The 19,537-nt window shown below is 34.4% G+C and overlaps 3 protein-coding genes across 4 annotated transcripts; 2 read left to right on the top strand and 1 right to left on the bottom strand.

The window, feature by feature from the left end:
* The first annotated feature begins 309 nt into the window (after positions 1-309).
* LOC140813811 (uncharacterized) lies at positions 310-3,334 on the top strand. Its single transcript, XM_073172559.1, has 2 exons — positions 310-2,511; positions 2,606-3,334. Exons 1-2 carry the CDS (start codon positions 436-438, stop codon positions 3,050-3,052), a joined length of 2,523 nt encoding a protein of 840 aa, XP_073028660.1. The 5' UTR covers positions 310-435; the 3' UTR covers positions 3,053-3,334.
* An 80-nt stretch (positions 3,335-3,414) lies between these two features.
* On the bottom strand, positions 3,415-13,958 carry LOC140813812 (uncharacterized). Of its 2 annotated transcripts, none has more exons than XM_073172560.1 (14): positions 13,582-13,958; positions 12,026-12,107; positions 10,211-10,314; positions 9,521-9,647; positions 9,063-9,157; positions 7,639-7,762; positions 7,427-7,507; positions 6,379-6,477; positions 5,333-5,491; positions 5,178-5,238; positions 5,000-5,070; positions 4,741-4,785; positions 4,385-4,558; positions 3,415-4,287 (listed from the first exon to the last, which is right to left on the bottom strand). In XM_073172560.1, the coding sequence occupies exons 1-14, from the start codon at positions 13,617-13,619 to the stop codon at positions 3,712-3,714; spliced, it is 1,836 nt and encodes a 611-aa protein (XP_073028661.1). In that variant the 5' UTR covers positions 13,620-13,958; the 3' UTR covers positions 3,415-3,711. The 2 variants fall into 2 exon arrangements, with proteins under 2 accessions (XP_073028661.1, XP_073028662.1); XM_073172561.1 differs by lacking the exon at positions 13,582-13,958 and adding an exon at positions 10,391-10,546.
* Positions 13,959-15,890: 1,932 nt separating this feature from the next.
* On the top strand, positions 15,891-17,085 carry LOC140814665 (heavy metal-associated isoprenylated plant protein 19-like). The gene is made up of 3 exons (XM_073173714.1): positions 15,891-15,988; positions 16,116-16,197; positions 16,537-17,085. The coding sequence occupies exons 1-3, from the start codon at positions 15,956-15,958 to the stop codon at positions 16,800-16,802; spliced, it is 381 nt and encodes a 126-aa protein (XP_073029815.1). The 5' UTR covers positions 15,891-15,955; the 3' UTR covers positions 16,803-17,085.
* Positions 17,086-19,537: the final 2,452 nt, after the last annotated feature.

Below are 19,537 nucleotides of genomic sequence, written 5' to 3' on the forward strand. Positions count from 1 at the left end.
TGAGAAACGAGGTTGTAAAGGGAACAGGCTTTTGGATATATATGTAAAAATCCAATTGGCACATTAAAATGTACAAAAAAGATGGCATCGCCTAACAAAGACAATGAATAGAAAAAAATATCTAACTTCCCAACAAAAAAAAAAGAAAATAAAAACCCACGCAACCTAACTAATTTCTTTTCCCCTAAGCCATAATATATATATATATATATATATATATATATATATATATATATATAGTTTCGATATGTTTTCGATATGTTTTACACGTGGTATAAATAGTTAGGATGATAAATGTAAAGAAATAAGCAGCCTTTGAGAGACATGTTTGTGAGTCAAACTTCATATTATCTACATTCTTGCAACTCAAATATCCAATCCATTTAGTTCCATTTGAATCCGAGGTTCTGAGTCACAAAACATTTCAACAGCTCGATGGATCATAAGCCGTCACCTAAAGATGATGACAGCGTCCATCTGCCTATCTCTGAGCTTGAAAGAAAGCTCTGCGATGCAGAGATCGTTAGTCCCACAAGATTCCAGCCACGTACTTTCAGCGAGCTGGGTGCACAAACCTGCAGCTCCGCAAATTCGGTGTCCGTAGACCGGCCGCCTATTCGAGCTCCTGAAAAAAAGCTTACGCTTTTTGCCCTCCGCCTTGCAGTGCTGGAAAAGGCAGCCTCAGGGATTGGGACTCTCAGTTTCATATGGGCTACGGTTGTTTTGCTCGGGGGTTTCGCCATAACTCTTGATAAAACAGACTTCTGGTTCATTACTGTGATATTGTTGATTGAAGCGGCTAGGATTTTTAGCAGAAGTCACGAGCTTGAATGGCAGCATCAGGCTACATGGTCCATCACCGATGCCGGGATCAGTAGTTTCCGTGCTCTAAAATTGAGCTCGAACCATATCATCGAAGCCGCAAAGACAGCCTGCAGACCGGATGTTCTTTCAGGAAAGAAGAGCCAGCAGAATAGGGAGCTAGCATTGACAACTTGTCAGGCGAGCAGAAGGGATTTGGGTAAAAAGATGCCTAGTCGAACGTGGACAAATTCCGAGGTTCCTCTTATTCCTTATGGAAAATGGGTGTTCTATTCAAAAAATGTCAGCAAGCTTTTGTATTGGCTACAACTGGCGTCTGCCACAGCTTGTGTGGTTCTATCCCTGATAAAGCTTGTGCACCGGAACTATGGGGAAGTGGAGAAGAGTGATAGCGATAAAAGGAACCGGAAATCGGCTCTCATCATATTCTACTCATTGGCTTTGGCTGATGCATTGCTTTTTCTCTTGGAGAAAGCTTATTGGGAATGGAAAGTTAGTGTTCAGAAGATATTGGATCAGGTGAATAAGGAGTGTGAATTGGGTGAATCAGGTTTGATTTCGATTCGGAGATTTTTCTATGATGCCTATTCGAAATGTGTGAATGGAAGCATATTTGATGGCCTGAAAATGGACATGACTTCATTTGCTATGGAGTTGTTGGAATCCAGCTCCTCCGATGAGCAGCTGATTGGAGCAAGAATCTTGAGAAAATTTTCGACCATTTCGTGTTTTTCTGAGGACACGCTTCAGAAGATTGGGATCAATTTATCTGTTATGGGGAGGATGGTGGAAATGTTGAACTGGAAAGATCCTCAAGAAGAAGAGATCAGGTATTCTGCAGCCGAGATTTTAGCAAAATTGGCCGGTATAAAGCAAAACTCGCTGCGAATTGCTGAAATTCCAGGTGCTCTGGAGTCAACGTCATGCCTGCTACATGTCAGCAGAAGCCACAATAGAGCTGCCGATGAAATCTCCGAGAAAAGGATAATCTTTGACGATGAAAACTATGGTTCTTGGACGTTCAATCACTTGGGGCTTCAGATTTTGAAGAAACTAGCTCGTGACCACGATGTCTGTGGAAAAATCGGCAACACGAGAGGTCTGCTGCCAAAGATTATCGAATTCACTCATGCAGATGAGCGGCTGCTGAAGAGTCCAACTGCGGCACCGTCTCAAATTTTGACAGTGAAACGGTCATTGCAGGTTCTAAAGATGCTGTCCAGTACCTCGGGTGCTGCAGGCAATCGACTGAGGAAAGAGATATCAGAGATAGTATTCACAATTAGTTACATCCGTGATATATTAAGATATGGAGAAAAACAACCGGAGCTGCAAATATTGGGAATTGAAATTTTAACAAATCTTGCAATAGAAGATGAGGCAACAAAGATAATTGGAGGTACAGGTGGGGTGCTTAAGGAACTGTTCAACATTTTCTTGAATGATGAATTTCCGGCAAAACAGAGTAACGTACGAGCAGTTGCCGGAGAAGCATTAGCTATGTTGGCTTTGGAGAGTCAGGATACGTGCGAACGGATTCTTAAGTTAGGAATAAACGGGAATCTGATAAAAGCTCTGGAAGTTCCATTGCTTCGCATAAATGCAGCAAGAATCGTGCGAAATTTATGCGCCTATAGTGGAGAGGATTCATACCAGCAACTAAAGAATCTAACTGCTGCAGGGCCTATTGTAAGTATCTGTGTGGTGTGGTATTTTCTTCACTAGACTCTTTTAGTAAATACAGAACCGATTCTGAATTTGTAACTTCTCCTACTTACTACAGGTTCTTGAGGCCATAATGAAGGAGGAGGACAAATTGCAAGAAGTAATGACTGGAGCGGCAGGATGTATTTTCAACCTCATGACATCTGAAGACTCGAAAATCATGCTCAAGAAATCGGGGTTAAGAGAATTCGACCTGGCTCGTCGCCTTTTCATGATTCTGAAGAAGTACCAGGATCCATCAATTAAAGTTCCAAGCATAAGAAGGTATGCAATAGAACTTGCAATATGGATGATGAGAGATGATTACACGAATATTCAAAGTTTTATGAGCTTGGGAATGGAGAGGGAGCTTAAGTCTATACTAGAGACGACATCAGAGCTGGAGAATTTCAACATTTTCTGTGGAGCCGTTGGCCTATGCCGCCACCGATTACCAATGCACTCATTGGTTGAAACAGCAATAAAAATGTTGGAAAATGACCAAAAGAACAGGGACGGCATATAAAATATTTTCCATGCAAAAGCACCCCGTGATACGCAGTCAGAACAGATGTAATAATCGCACAAGGATCCAACATTCTTTAATTGCTGGAGTATTTTACCATAGAAATTGAAGGGTATTCTATTTATTATCTGTACCGGTAGATATGTTCCAATCGATGCACATCAAAGCATAAAGTGAATTTTCAACACTTGTATTTCTTGATTATCTTGGAGTAGCGTTATGCAGTATTTCTTTATTGCACAACATAACAAGCTATAATACTTCAGCATATTTTAAGTTCAACTCCCCGTCGCATTTAATCCAATACATTAACGCAAGCTAGAAAAATAGAGATGTACAACTTCTGTGCATGTTGCGAGTCATGAACGCTCAAATCCATCCCATTAACATAAATCAAATCAATGAGTTATACAACAAACTGGTCATATCTACAGAGGAGCAAGAAGAAAGAATCGTATGACAGAAACTATCAACTGTACAGAACCTGGGAAAGAATATTTGGTACACAGTTACAACAACAGCAACAACAACAATTTTAACCACAATCCTTCTATTTCATCGTGTTCCTCAGTATACTCCTCTAAAGACCAACTATTTCACAACACTACAATTTAGCAGCACACTTTCAATATATGCATTCTTCAATCATGAACTAATAATCATCTGTTCCTGAAGAAATTGAGATCCCAACGGCGTAACAGGCCATCCATGATATTGCTTGCCGGGTTCTTCTCAACTTTAACGACGACTCTCGTCTGATCATTCATGTCAGCGTCGAATGTACCCTGACTGCCTGATGTTGTATCACCACGAGATGTCACCCCAGTAGTTTCTTGTCCCATTGGATGCTGTGCAGCATCATTTCTTGCCCAGACATTTGAATAATCGACGAAGTCACCACCAGGTAAATGGCCATTACATGGTGATGTGTCGCTTGGAGAAGTTTCTTCCGTCTTTGGTCCTGAAATTGGAGTGCAAAACAGTGGAGATTCTAATTCTGATTTGCTCAGTTTAGGAAATGGCATCTGAGATGCTGGTTCGTGATCCTTAACAGTTGATGTGGTAATTGAGTCTGTTATTATGGAATCACTCCAGTTAGAATCCCCTTGTTCATTCTTTAGTGCTGGTTCTGGTTTTGTTTCTGGTTCTGGGAGTTTATCACCACCGTTGGATGATGGTTGAGGGTGTGTAACCTCCAAGTCCTTCAGCGACTCAAGCACAGCTTCCATGAACATCTGAAAATTTCGCAAAAATCAATAAATAACATATCATTTCAAGGCGAAGAACATGTGGATCTAAGGAGATTCACCCCCAAAAAAATTCGAATTTTACCCTCTCTTCTTCCTCCACGTTGCTTGGGAAATCTGACAAAGTATCGAGAGGATACTCAACATATTCGTCATCATCAATTGATGCAGGTGCATGAGAACAATGACTGCCATTGGAGAGTTCAAAGCTGATCATACTAGAAGATGATGGATGAGAATCAGATCCCCTACTTTCCACCTGGAGAGTACAGAGGATCGTGGTGAGTCAGATGCACTGAAGAACTGCATCTATTGCACAAAAATCAGAAAAAGGTATCATTCTGGTACGTACATATTAAAGCACAACAAAAGGTGTTCCCAATATTTGAAACTATACTAGGGACGTCCAATTAATATTTGTGCTAAAATTTATAGAGATACCTGCGCATCAAGTTCATTATTTTTAGACGAAATATCAGCGGGAACCTGCGTAAAACAAAAACAGAAATCAGCCATTTGCCACTGATTATTGCAGAAGAAAACCACAATATCTAGTGGTTCCCTACCCAAAAGCTTTGACGTGGAGAATGAGCAAAAGGAAAAACCAATGAACATATTTCAAATCATTAATCTCTTTATGGTGCCAAGGTAACCCATCTTCCTTCCACATTTGTCACTGTTTTAAAGAGATATATCTTACCACTATTGTACTCATAGGTCTCCTGGATCGAAGTTGTTTAATGGCATCCTCGGTGCTACTAGTTGTTGCACCTGAATAAAAATAAATTCAAGCAAGCGTGTCTATTTGAGAAAAGAGAAAAAGAGAAAAATAAGATTGAAAAGCACAAAAAATGGAGCAAAACAATATGAGTGTTTACCAGAAGGTGAACCCACTAATTCATCAAAATATTCCTCATCACGAGAAGTGCTCAGACTATTCTGGAGGTAATAAATGAACGTTGTGGTTTAGTCAGAGATTTAGCCATTAGAAGACCGCCAAAATCAATAGTGTCAAAGAAAGAAATCAATTTACCTTCCCGAAGTAGTCTCTAGTCAAGTTATAAAATGCACTTTCTATTTCATCCTCGGGAGGTTGTAATACATTGTTGAAAAAAATACAAATTGAATCAAAGTAAAATTGAGGTCGGGGAGAATTGTGATCACCCTCAAATTTGATTATATTTTTGTCCCCCTGCAGATTTACGGATACAAGGGCATGAACACAAAAATAACATGAGATAATAGCACAAACATGTCGCATGAAAAACTTACTATCATTACCACTTATTAAATAACGAGAGAGAGAAATTCATCAAAATATTAAACGAGGAAAATTCAATCAGAGTTGGAAGACAGATTTTGCATAATAAGGAAATGATTAGTCATCAGCTGGAGTGAAGTGGTGAAGCATCCTATAACAGAAACACATCTAATGGCACTGCGAATCTTAGTTAAATGAATTAGAGCATACATGAACTACCATGAGTTATTCTCAATCTTGTGCTCGTGCCCTCGTGGGCTTTCACTTGCGTCATTACTCATGGTATTATCTCACCTCTGACAGTATTTTCTTTCGTCTTTTTTAACACTCGAACTCAGGATCTCTAGATTTAAGTACATAGGTTCTTATAGTGAGTACCAATTGAGCGTAGCCCATGATCGTTACAATACTTAAAGTTGGAGGTCTTGTGTTGGGAAGACAAAAGAAACCACTTCTAGGGTTGAGATAATGCTACGAGTAATGGCATGAGAAAGCCCACTAGGGCACGAGGCCCAAGATTGAGGATAGTTCATGATCATTATAGTAACAAAGCCATCCATGGTGAGACTCGTTTTACTCACATTTGAAAGGATATCGAAAACATTATCCTTGTACCTAGTTTTGGACATATGCTGATTCGGCAGGTTGAACAATCAAATCAAACTCCATTTTTGAAATGAAATGCATTTAATGAAGGGAAAAAATTATGGCATCTGCTTTCACGGCTATTAAAAAATCATCTACCTTAGATATAGTTCATTTAATTTTGTGACAGGCAAATAGCATGGACAGACATGTATCAGTCTCAAAGAAATTACCATATAAGCATCAAATATCCGATCAGAATGATGGGGTTGTATGAAATCATCATCAACGGCGTGACCAAAAAGAACTGGAACAAAGCAAGATTTTGCAACCTAGAAAATAAGCAAGTAGTCAATTTCGTTAAAAAAAATACGCAAACAAGTGCTTGTAACCTAAAGACCCAGAAAAATGGATAAAGAATCACCCGGCATAGAAACAGGTATCAGCTAAATAAACTTCAAAGAAAATATAGATTTTTCTTCATGGTTAGTCAACCCTAAAATGGTGTCACCAGGATGGTCTCAGATGGAATCGCCTCTTTCACCTTTACCAAAATTAAACTTTTATTTGATCATTCTGATGTGAGTCACTCGATCTGAATCCAAATAAACTTGGTCGTGCTTTGCAACCAAACTTAAGAAAAAACACACTACCGGTGACGACTAACAACCATGAATTAGAAAACTCGAATTCATGGTGTCTGGATGTTAAGTGACACAAGTCATCCTTCAACTGTGTATAAAATTGGCATGCTACCAATTTTTATGCATATCACTAGTACAGAATCAGAATTTCATGAAAAGGAAAGAAAATTATCTCCGCATGGAACAAAAAAATCACAAAATAATGTGTGTTCATGTATGTAAACACATGCACACCATGTACAATATTACTATCCATAAAAAATTAATTCATGGGAATATATTTAAAAACCACGTTTATCGATAAATAAATAAGTAACCAAATCCAGCCCACACAGATATACAAGCAACAACTTATATACCACAAACAATTTTTTCTACACATAAATATGAGCATTGCTATTTATTAATACACTTTATTTTTAAAATTTCTCATATTCATGAAAGTGTTGAAAACTTAGGAAGATTTCCTACACCGTGATGTGTATAAAAACCAAGCGAAGCTAAAATCTTAAGAGCAGAAGGAGGAAGTTGGAAGAAAGTCTATATGATTGGGTCAACATACATGTAAATTAAAGAAATATAAGGAACATAAATAGCTTAGGGTACACTTGTGATTAAAAATAACAGTTCAGGATACCTTGATTGCATTGAGCTCCATTATGTCAAATTTTGCCTTTTTCTGAATAGCTCTACGCATATACTGGATTGCAAACTTAACCTGGAAATGAGAAAATACAGAACTGTTTAACAAACAGTGGACTGAGCCCTAAGTAAAAGAATGGATAACAGACTATGACTCTTGTTCATACAACATTGACCTGAAACTAGGTTGATAAATTGGTAGCTTACAGTGAATCTGGGAAGGCGAACTTTGTAAGTATCAACCAATTCCATCATCAAGTCAACTAAATCAGAGAAGGGGCTGTCTAGCACCATTCCTGCTATGGAAGGATCCTCAACTCCATACATCAAGCTGAAAGAGTAGAATGTCATGTCTATTGAGTATTGGCATAGTCCTATAGCCGACACAGAACATCTGCAAACTTGGAGCTTGATGCCCCGATAATCACACAATGTTTATGTCCCCCCCAAAAAAAATCTTCTGTGCATAGACAGCTAGAGAAGCTATCCTTTCTGTTTTTGCTCCTTCTAAGCAGTATGAAGAGAAAGCATTATTTATATGCCTTCGTACATAAGACATCAACACCCAGCTTGTAAGTGCATTGATATAAGGAATTCATGAAACAGTCCCGCCCGACTTTATTAGATATCCATCGTCTTTTATTCCATATAAGCTTGTAGCTTGCAGCATATGTAATATCAGGTATTGGTTTTACACAGATACATAGAGACAGCTTCTAGAGAAGTTCCCTCCACCAAAGATAACTATTTAACTAAAAAATACAAATAAATAGAAAAGGATAAAAGCATAATTTTTTGACAATGTATCCAAGCATGGCACACCTGCAATTCAAACCATTGTTCTAAAATGCGGACTTAATTGGTGCCTAAGTGGAATGTGTTAAGTGTGGGCGAAGTGTAATGATATGGCCAAAAACAGAAAAAGGAACCGTCAACCCATGAGTTAACTATATTAAGAGTGTTTAGCATCCAATAAAAGTGTCCGCTTTTTAGTTTTAATATCAATATTACAATTTATGTTATTTAATAAAAAATATAAATGCAGGGTTGATGAGTAAGATGATGAAACAAAATAGTAATGCACGATTGTTGAACAGTCAAATGATGAAGGATAAATTAGAGAGTTTACTACCAAATGATGCTAGTAATAAACAATATTGGATAGTTCAAGGCTGTAATGATGAAGATCTTCATCAATACCTTACAATGTATAAAAGATATCAATGCTAAAGCAATTAGGGACTTTGAGAAAATGAATTTATATCGGAGACATATTGATGAAGAAGAGGTTATTTAATCCGACAAAAAAGTTAAATATCGCTAGGGCTTTTTTGGTATCAGGTATTATGGTAGGAAACTGTTAATAATTACATATTTGCGAATTCTGTATTTTTGAGAACTTGAAATGTTGTGAATTTAGTCTTAAATTTATTATGTTTATCCATAATTTTATCTATTGTTTGGCCTGAGATACATAAAATTATATTAAATTTTAAAGTATCTATTTACGCTTAAACTCCAACTAAGTATGTTTTAAGTCAGTAATATTAACGCTTGCTTGACCTCGACAATTCGCCACAGTGCTTTCTAGAACTTGACTTTAACCGAGTGACAAGAATAGAGAAACTAACCTAGTAACAGCACCCATGGAGCGGCCCCATAAACCAATCAAGGAAACATTCCCATCCCCCCTTAGATATTTAACAACAGCTTGGAGATCATCCTTCTGCAGAGTGACCACCACATTGGATCATTAAAATACAGGACTAGAATCTAGCGATTACTGAAAGCTAGTAAAACATAGCTGGGATATATGGCATAGCATTTGATATCAGACTGGAGAATAAAATCAAAAAATGAGCAGAGAAATTAATATGGAAATATTTATTTTAACTTGAAGCGTTTGCAAGCTGCTAAAAATTTACAATTGATAGAAACTTTTTGCACTTCCAGGTTCCAAGTTATCAAGCATTTTTTTATTATCTCCTCCTGCGGAGTTATTTATAGTGTCCAAGATTTCTTGACAGATGGGCATATCAACGGGGCCAGATAACATGTGATGGGAGGACATGAAGTAGTAACCACTTACTTCATTCCACCCCAGAGTGACGTGCTCTCCTCCAGAGAGTCCAGAACCAGAGAAATCAAGAGTAAAAACAGTAATATTTGACGGTAACAATATAATGGCAGCTTCACTGGCATCTGTGCGGCAACCACTGAAAAAAGATGAAAGACACATATTAAACAAAAAATATGAGAGTGAACAATCTTAACTTCACGTACCTAGGTCTTACGTATATTCAGCGTAGAAGCCTTACTTCCCTTGAATTACAGGGACATATCAGCGCAGGTACATTTTATAATCATATTTCTCAAGCCCAATATTAAACATTAATATGTGGGTAATGATTCCATGCACATCACGTGATACTGGAACTAGCAACTATATCAAAATAGGCAGTGGCACGTACCAAGCATACAGAGAAAGGAAACAGGCTAGTCAAATTCACACTTGATGTGCAGCTTAGGTAGTTATCAACCCCTAATACAGCGCAACAGATCTTGCCAGAAGGTCAACTAAGGACAAAGAAACAGAAGAGAAACTAACAAAATAAACATATCAATGACCAGAAATTTGATCCAAACATACCCAACAAGTTCTCAGGAATCACTCACTATTTTAAATATCATGGATTGCAACTCAACCACATGCAAGAATACTGATATAATAACTTCCAGGTCCAAACAGAGGTTTCTTCCACTAACCCAAATTACTGACCTATTTCCATGGCAGTAAATTACACAGGGTAGTGCATTTCCTTCAGGACTGACTATAGGCTTGTAATGGCTACATTGAAGAACATCTCCTCGGCTATTTATCACCTGAAAGATTAAAAAAATTATATTGAAAAACTTATTTGTTAATCAAAGTTCACACGAAATGAAAGAATTGCTCCACCTGCACAAGATCCATTTCCCATTACACATGTGGGTCTTTTTTCTACTATCCAATATTTTTGTAACTATTGTAATTCTTCAGCGGGTATGATGTGACACTGATTTTCTACCACGTATTTTGATAGTGGCGCCAAAGACATACCTATTCAACTGATAGCTGCAAATATCCCACGTTAACCGAGGACCTCACTCCCAAAAATGGAAAGATCAATATTAAAAGAAGAACCAATTCAACAAATTTTTGCTTCTATTGTTCAAAATATCTCTAACCCAAATTTTTGTCAATGTAAGTTGTCTATTACCAGAAATTCAAGCCTATGTCCTAAAGAGAGCATTATGTAGAAAATCCATTTTTTCCAACACTATGCCACAATGCTTGACTCCACTCACAATATATTATTAAAATGATGGGAGTCTGATTATAGCTATCGCAATTTGCACTATGGTTGGCTAGCTTACCAGTGATTAATGGTCTAAAAGACTAAAAGTACCACACCAAAGACCAGGCAGCAATGGTGGTTCAAGACAACATTAAAAACAGAAAGTGAAACACAGCACAACAATCGCTCTTTTATGCCAACAACATTCTAACAGCTCTGTTTTGCTCTTGAGATGTGACGATAAGGATCTATAATATGAGGATAAATAAATTAAAAAATGTGATAACATAACTATTTTTAAATCCAATTGTTATAAAACTCGAGTCAAATGCTAGAGTCAAGTGTTAGATGAGGCAAGGAAGTAGAGTTCTATCCTTCGCACCAAACAGCGCTTAAAGGTATTAAACAAGGTATAAATAAACAATAAATGGAACTAATCCTACTATAGTTGTCAAAGGCGCAAAAAGCTTAGCGAATCACACAACCAGAGCTTCAGTGCACTCCAAAGCGTGCACCTTCCATGAAGCGCATGATTTTTTATTTTTTATTTTGTGTTTCATAGAAAAACAGCTTTTTTATTTAAAAAATCTAACAGACGAGAAATCTCCAACTAGAAGTATGATTTCTCCTATACTTATTAAAAAATAGAGCAAGAGAAACCCTAATATATTGTTGTAGCCTTTGCCATTTGCCCTCACATTTAAATATTTGATGCTTGAAAGATGAAAATGATGATGATTTAATATTTGATATCTCATGTTTCATATTTTTTAAAATAAACTGATTTTATTTTTATTTTTTACAATATTTTATTTATTGCGCATTACGTCTGCTTTGTGCTTTATGCCCCAGGATACCTGAGCGCTTTAATGCGCCTTGCGCTTTTGACAACTATGAATCCTACGCAAATCATGTCCATTTTCTACTAAACAAATTTAAGATGATAAATGAGCTTCAGGAATCCATTTTCAGGGCGACTAGATGTACAAGAAGGATTATAGATAGCAACTTGAAAGGTGTGAGAAAATGGACGACACGATGTACAAGAAGGATCATAGATATAGCAACTTGCAAGGTGTAAAATTATCAGGTGTTCCTTTCTGATACAACAGGATTTTATTTATAAGAAACTTGAAAAACAACCCATTACAGTTGCAAAGATTGCAAATAAAGAAAAAGAAAAGAAAAGAATTAGTGAGAGAATAAGACAGAAAAAGATAAGTGAATCCAAGTACTACACGTAAATAGTGTCTCACCTCCAAATCTTTCCTTTGGTAGCACTTGCCTTTCAGCGTAAATTCTTGATCTAACAAATCATTTTTTGGATTGTATTCAGCTCTGTATTTAAAAAAAGTAGATAAATAACTGAATTTATTCTCATGGCTACAAGATCCAAAAAATGGGTTGAGAAAGCATGTCAAAAAAATTCTCCAACATTTATCATGTTTTGTTTAAAAAGAAACAAAGACATCTCAATTTCTTAGCCATAAAAAAGTTGACTATTTTTCATAATGCATGTAGAGGAGATCTTGCGCATATCACAGTCAATTATTTTGTGTAGGTGCATCTTCATGACTTAGATTGTCTCATAAACTGTTCCATCAAATTTAAATAACCAGTAAGCCAGACAGACCATAGTTACGTTCACGACATGCATTTTTTTGCTCAATCAAGAGCAGAAATTTTAATCTCACCAAGGCTTGTATAATGATGATTGAAACATGTAGCGTGTTTTTATATCACAAGGAATAAGTTATTTTCTGTTAGCTAATAACCCTCAAGCATAGTATTCTAATTGTACCCTACCAGAAAACAAATTGAAGGTTAGTCGGTATTACTCTTACTCATCAGTTCCCAGTCATGAGATGCGTTAGTGAAAAAATATAACGGTGGATAAGCACAGCACTATATCTACGCTCTTCTCACTTAGGAAAGTTCTCCCACATTTTATTAGGTGAAACTACATTCAAAGAAAGTTTTTATCCACCAACTATATTCTATTTTTAGTTCAATGGTTGATAGATTCAATCAAAAAACTATTCTGAGAATGCCAAATAAGGTATTTAGAGATTAAATGATGAATGACTTCCAACCAGTTAAGCACCGGCATGTCAATTACATCACTAGGTTGAAAATTGTATCCTGTGATTGAATATTTTGAACTATATGACTGCTCCTGTGAACACTTTAGCACCTTCAGAAACATTTCACCAAATAAGCACACTAATTGCTGGCATAGCTCTCAGTAAAATCCCTCAAATATAAGTAACTAAACTCTAGTCTAAATTAAAAATGCAGCGACAGATGTGCGTTCTTCTTCTTCGAGTGTTAGTATCTCGACAAAACAGAATCTTTCCACCATGCCCACACGTCATATAGCTTGCGAAAAGACAAGTGATCCATTTAAAATAATTGTCGAGACTTCAAATTCCAAACACTAAATAAGGAGACACGGAAAAACGTTAGTGTTATAGAATTTGAACCTAGCAATTCAGCAAGCAAAATTATCAGATGTAAACATTAAAGCACCAAATCCGAACAATAACAATAAAAGTAGATCAAACCAATCAAACAACATATTAATATTAATATAACCAATCAAATACAAATAAAAAGTAGTTAATTTCAGCCAGACCCAGCAACATATAACATATTCTCAAAACTAACCTCGGATGTTTTTGAAAAAAGCCAAAACAAAAAAAACAAAAAAACAAGCTTGACCAACAGATAAATAAATATATGCAGTGTAAATAAACCTAGACACAGAGTTGAAAAGATAAGACGAAAGCAGTAAAGATTTGATTTTTCTCACCTGGGTGGTCTTATAATGAAGTTTATAAGCTGTTCCATGGGAAAGATTCAAGCAATCAAGATCTACCCTTTTCCCTTCTATTCTATATGGAAACTGATCTCTTTTCCCCCAAAATTTTCAAAAAGTTGTGCAAGTAAAAAATTGTTTTGTTCCGAACAAACAGAAACAACAAAATTAGAAGTTGCGGTATATGATTCGTAGTTCAGATTCAAAGAAAAAAGAGTGTGAAGGTTGAAAATAAATAGCACTAGGAAAGGGTCTTTGAATCTTTGGTGTTCTACTGGGAAAAGAGACGAATCAAATTGGAAACCGGCCCTTGTGTTTTCTTACTTTGGTTGTCGTTTAATGTACCGTGAACCTGGATTTCGTTTCTTGAAAACGAATTTTACTTTTATATTAAGAAATTTATTATTCATTGATGATTAATGAATCTTTTCTTTTTTTAAAAGAAAAATATAATGGGCTGTCATTGAATTTGTATTATATTATGTGTTAACTTAATGATCTATTGTTTTAATTAAATTATATCGATTGTGATATTTAAATAGTCAACTCTTATATGATTTGCATGACAAAAATTTGTGTGAGACGGTCTCACATGTCGTATTTTATGAAACAGATATCTTATTTGGGTCATCCATGAAAAAATATTACTTTTTATGCTAAGAATATTACTTTTATTGTGAATATCGGTAAGGTTAACATATCTCACATATAAAGATTCGTGAGACCGTCTCACAAGAGAGCTACTCCTAAATCATTTATGATGAAAATTTATTAAGATTACGTGAGATTGTTTCGTTAGCTAAATTTGAAAGACCAATTTTCAATCTGATTTGATCAATAAAAAAATATTATTTTTTATTATAAAATATTGTTTTTCGTTTCGTGTATGAATCGGATCGACCAATATAATCTGACTCAAAATCTATATGATGAAAAATACTCTCATAACGTGATTCTAACATACAAAAATTAGGTAATAATAATTTTTAAATATCCTTTAGTTTGAAGAGCGCAATCACCTCTCCTGTTATTATGTCTCTTCGTGTTCCAATAGCTAAGTTGTTAAAAGACTAAGTTCTGACTTCATCCAAACAAAAAATTTTAAGCACTCAATCCTAAAAAAAAGTAAATTTTTACTTGTTCCCATCCAAAAGTTAGTGTAACACTTTTTTTAGTTGAGAAAGAGTTTCTTATAATAGAATTTCGAACTTGAGACTTTGTCCAAAATTTAAAATCTCAGACATAATATTTCACCCTTAAATTATGGGCAAAATTCACAATTATCTCCATAAAAATGCTTAAACAATAATCATTATTAATATATAAGAGACTCACAATTATTTTAATCTTCTTCACAATAATCTCCAATTTTTTTCTCTCAAAATTGTGAAAATCTGGCATTCAGGTAATTTTTTAATCTAATAATAATTAATTTAATTTTAAAAAAATACAACTCATGCACATGAATTATAAAGGAGAAATGAAAAGAAAAAGAGATGTTCCTCAAATCTCATCTAAAATTAAGGTGTTATCCTATAGTTCGAAAGAACCAAAAGCAATGTCACCATCTTTTAACAAACATCCTTACGCCTCAATCTTTATTGGATAATTTTTTTAACTTAGTTTGCTTGATTCTACAACCTAATCTTGTTTTTATGTATTTATGAATTAAGATAATTTATCTCGTATGTACTTCGTATGATGTAAATATAGTACTTTTACAAGTAATTATCAACAATAACTCGTTTTTGGTTGCACGATTTATGTATTTGATCCTTATTTTTAAAAACTTGTAAATCACTAAAAAAAGTTTTTATTTTTTAAAAAAAAATTATCATCCAACACCAAAAAAATTTGAGATTAGCTACATAAAATATAAATATTGTCACAAATTTATGACGGAAATAAGAAATATGTCATCGATATAAATTAACGATTTCATTTGTGTTCTATCACTAAATAGACAGTATGTACAGATTCCTTCGCTAACTCCTTTTTACGGATCCATCACTATTCACAATCTTTTTTGTAGAGCAAGATTCAATCAGCTTCGTTGAATGAATAACATTAAAACCAAATAAAAGAGGAAACTCATGCATTTACTAAATATATATAAGTATATATATTTCATGGTCCTTGCTTCTCAAATTTTTTTGCTACATTTATTCTCAACAGTTTGTGAAGATTGTTTGTTATGTATGTAGGGTGATTGTGGCACTTCCTACCGGTCTTATCTAAATTGGGCCAACAACTAACAGAATTAACTGTCATGTAAGATTACCAAATTACCATTGAACCACACACTAGATTCTGGTTAATTATGAGTCCATGACCGTTATTTCACATTCGTACTTAATTCTGATCTTTAATGGCTGGTAAGAAGAAACACAAGGATGACAAAGTAAGAACATATACATCTTTCGTGGATAAAAGTAATGTTATATGTTGTATACATGAAGAATACTGAATTTTTTTTGTTTCTATTAAAGAAATGATTACTTCGTCCAATTCAAATTTACTGCATGCAGGTTGTGGTTGCAGAATTCAGGGTTTCTATGTATTGCAATGCATGCGAAAGAAGTGTTGCCAAAGCCATTTCCAAAATCAAAGGTTATTCGTCCCCTCGGTTTCTAATACATCATATATGTGCTTCAACCTGTATTTGACATGCTAATATCACTATATATAATGCGAAATGCCAAAATTAGGACTATTGTCATTCAATAAATTGGGTGGAAATTGTTATTTTTTGGATGACGAGTGAACTAACATGTTTTAGAAAGTCGAGGACGTAAAAATTTTGAGGGGATGATCAGGTGCAACGAGGTTAATTGTTCAAGGAGAAACATTAAGTGGATGTCGCATCATGTACCAAGTAAAAATACGAAGGAAGAAACATGCAACTTGTCGCTAAAGTCCATCTTCGCTCTATTTCTATAAAATTAACAGGAGTTGAAAAGTTTATGACGGACATGAAAAATCACAGAGTGATGATCACTGGTAGAATTAACCCTCAAAAGGTAATGAAGAAGTTGAAGCGAAAGACGGGAAAGAGGGTGGAGCTTGTGGATGAAGAAGATCATGACAATAGCGAGGGGAACAAAGGGGATATGAGGGAACAAGTAATGGATTCTTGGATGATTGATCGTTTTGATGATAGTGAACTTCACATGATGTTTAATGATGAGAATGCCAACTCTTGTTCGATAATGTAAGCTACATTATTGCACGTACGAATCAAAGCTGCTTTCCTTGAAAATAGTAAAAAGACGAGCATTGAAAAAGACAGAGCAAGACGGATGGCAGCAGTGTGTTACTCATTTCAAGCCTTGTCTCATTGTTTTATATTTAGATAGGATTTCATACCCACACATCGCCTTGTTGGCCCTGCATAAATCAGTTAAGCACACGCAAAAATCGGATAACAGATACGCTTTGGAGTGATAACATCTTCATTTAAGCTCTGTTTGATTCATATATGAAAGAGGTTGCAGAAGATAACCAGATAAACTACTTAAACCAGCTGCTTCGACTAAGTATGCAAAATACAGAAGAAAATCTCAATTTTCAGTCCCAAGTCAAAAACAGGGGGAAAAATCCAATTTCTAGATCACCATGAGCTCTCAAACAACTGACCAGAAAAATAAGAAAAAACCAGTCATAAAACCTATGATGCACAACCAATAGCAGAATAACAGAACACAGACGTCAAACAAAAAGACTGGATTAGGTTTCACCTTTAGCATGTCTCTGAGCTGAACAAAATACAAATACTTTGAGTTAGTGCCACCTAAAAAACGCGAAATAGTTCACAAATTCGACAAGAACTCGCTCGCATTATACTGCCAATCGATTGATTCAAACACAAAACCCTCACTTGTCAAAAAGCGAATTCCAAAGTCACAAAAAAATGATAGTTTGATCGGTCTAGCAAATTAAGACGAAATAAGGGATTCGATTTAAGCTCTTTAGCAAAATTTGTAGATAAGCTTCATCTGTTTGATACTGAGCCGGCAAGAGTGGAACATCAGAGGAGAATTTCGAGACTGCTTCGGGATGGTGCTTTACAACGGGTGGACGTGAACTCGGAATTGGTGAGGTGTGGAGAGTCAACTGAAAATTTTGTGAACCAAAAGGTTTTCTCAAAAAAATTAATATTATCCAATCCGACTCGATTTTCCAAACCATCACTTTAGAAGTTAGAACCAAAAGAAATATATATAAAAAAATTGGAATGTTTTTTTAAACAATGATAATTTTTTTTTGTATACCTAGAAAAGCTAAATGAAATTAGAAAATAAAAATAGGAACTCATTTCACATGTCAATTTTATGTGACGATTTTTCTATCTGACTCGACCCATGAAAAAATATAATTTTTATGTCAAAATATAATTTTTACTCAAGCACTTGAACAATTTCGAAAATAGACATGGACAATGGGCCAAAAAAGGTTAATGAACCGAAATACCTATAAACTTGCAATATAAGCGATACTAAAAAAAACCAAATTTGCCCAGAAAGTGGAAAAAACATGTGAACTCGCCCAATGAGATTGGCTCCAACACTTGAATTTTTGTCCTTACTCGTGGCCGGAATGAACAACTGCACCGATTTTTGAAAGAACCAAAGAATAAAATAACACTTCAATAATATATTTGATACATTCATAATATTGTATAGTTTTGCTGTTTCTTCTCCCACACCGTTTGTTTAGTTGAATGGAGAATTCCCTTCTTGGTTGGTTCGACTTGTAATGGACGATTTTCATCAATAAAGTTACATGTTTCCAGTCAAAAAATAAAAATAAAAATAACACTTCAATAATATATTTGATACATTCATATTATATTAGCAATTATTGATCTAAAAACTTTTTACCTTCTACAAGACTTTAGATAAAATGTTTTTTTTTTTTTGGGGGAACGTATATTAGAAGCTTCTTACTAAAGCTTCAAACAAAGAGATTGAGCAACTTACATGACTTGCTATTCATTTGACTCGGTTGATTAACTGTCAATCACATCTATATTCATATTTATATTTTATGTTTATAGAGGAGGTATTTTGTAAGACGGTCTCACGAATCATTATCTTTGAGACATGTCAACTCTACCGATATTCACAATAAAAAATAATACTCTTAACATAAAAAGTAATATTTTTTCATGGATGACTCAAATAAGATATCTGTCTCACAAAATACGACTTATGAGACCGTCTCACACAAGATTTTATCATGTTTATAATATCTACGTAAAATTACAATTTTTGTCATATTTGAAAGTTTCCTATTATAATAAAATATTAAAATGAAATATCTATCATAATGCAATCGCATGTCTCATTAAATATTTAAAACAAATAAAAAAAATATGTAAATTAAATTTGAAGATTTTTTTAAAAATTCTAATATGAAATTGACATCCCTTAAAAATATAAATTATATTTTAGTGTCAATATTTATTATTAAATATAATATCATTTAATTTTATTATGACTTGAATTTTGTGTTATTTTTATATATTTAATTATAACTATTCTCTATCCTATTAAATAAAATTATTATTTTACATAATATAACACTTTCTAATTTTTCAAAAAAAAATGTCGTCGTGAATTCTCGGTGTATTCATCTGTCTGTAATTTCTATTATTATTATTATTATTATTATTATTATTATTATTTTAATTAGAAATTTAATATAGATAGTTAAAAAATATTTAATAATTTTAATCAAAATTTATTCATTTATTAAAAAATATAAATGTTTTAACTTTAAAAAATATTTATTTATTTATTAATATTTGGATTCACGAAATGGTATATTATTTTTTAAATATATATATTTTTATTTTTGTATTAATAATAGTTGAGTCAAAAAATAAAAAAATCAATTTTATCGGATGATATAAATATTTTTTATATAAAAATATTTTTTTTTGTACAAA

Source organism: Primulina eburnea, chromosome 15 (assembly GCF_022965805.1).
Source record: "Primulina eburnea isolate SZY01 chromosome 15, ASM2296580v1, whole genome shotgun sequence".
NCBI classification, from domain to species: Eukaryota; Viridiplantae; Streptophyta; class Magnoliopsida; order Lamiales; family Gesneriaceae; genus Primulina; species Primulina eburnea.

Coding starts and splice junctions, on each gene's coding strand:
- LOC140813811 (XM_073172559.1), top strand. CDS start 436: ATGGATCATAAGCCGTCACCTAAAGATGATGACAGCGTCCATCTGCCT. Junction 2,512..2,605: donor TAACTGCTGCAGGGCCTATT/GTAAGTATCTGT, acceptor TACTTACTACAG/GTTCTTGAGGCCATAATGAA.
- LOC140813812 (XM_073172560.1), bottom strand. CDS start 13,619: ATGGAACAGCTTATAAACTTCATTATAAGACCACCCAG. Junction 6,478..7,426: donor TGGAGCTCAATGCAATCAAG/GTATCCTGAACT, acceptor CTTATTTTCTAG/GTTGCAAAATCTTGCTTTGT. Junction 4,559..4,740: donor ATAATGAACTTGATGCGCAG/GTATCTCTATAA, acceptor TGTACTCTCCAG/GTGGAAAGTAGGGGATCTGA.
- LOC140814665 (XM_073173714.1), top strand. CDS start 15,956: ATGGCTGGTAAGAAGAAACACAAGGATGACAAA. Junction 15,989..16,115: donor AGAAACACAAGGATGACAAA/GTAAGAACATAT, acceptor TACTGCATGCAG/GTTGTGGTTGCAGAATTCAG. Junction 16,198..16,536: donor AGCCATTTCCAAAATCAAAG/GTTATTCGTCCC, acceptor TAAAATTAACAG/GAGTTGAAAAGTTTATGACG.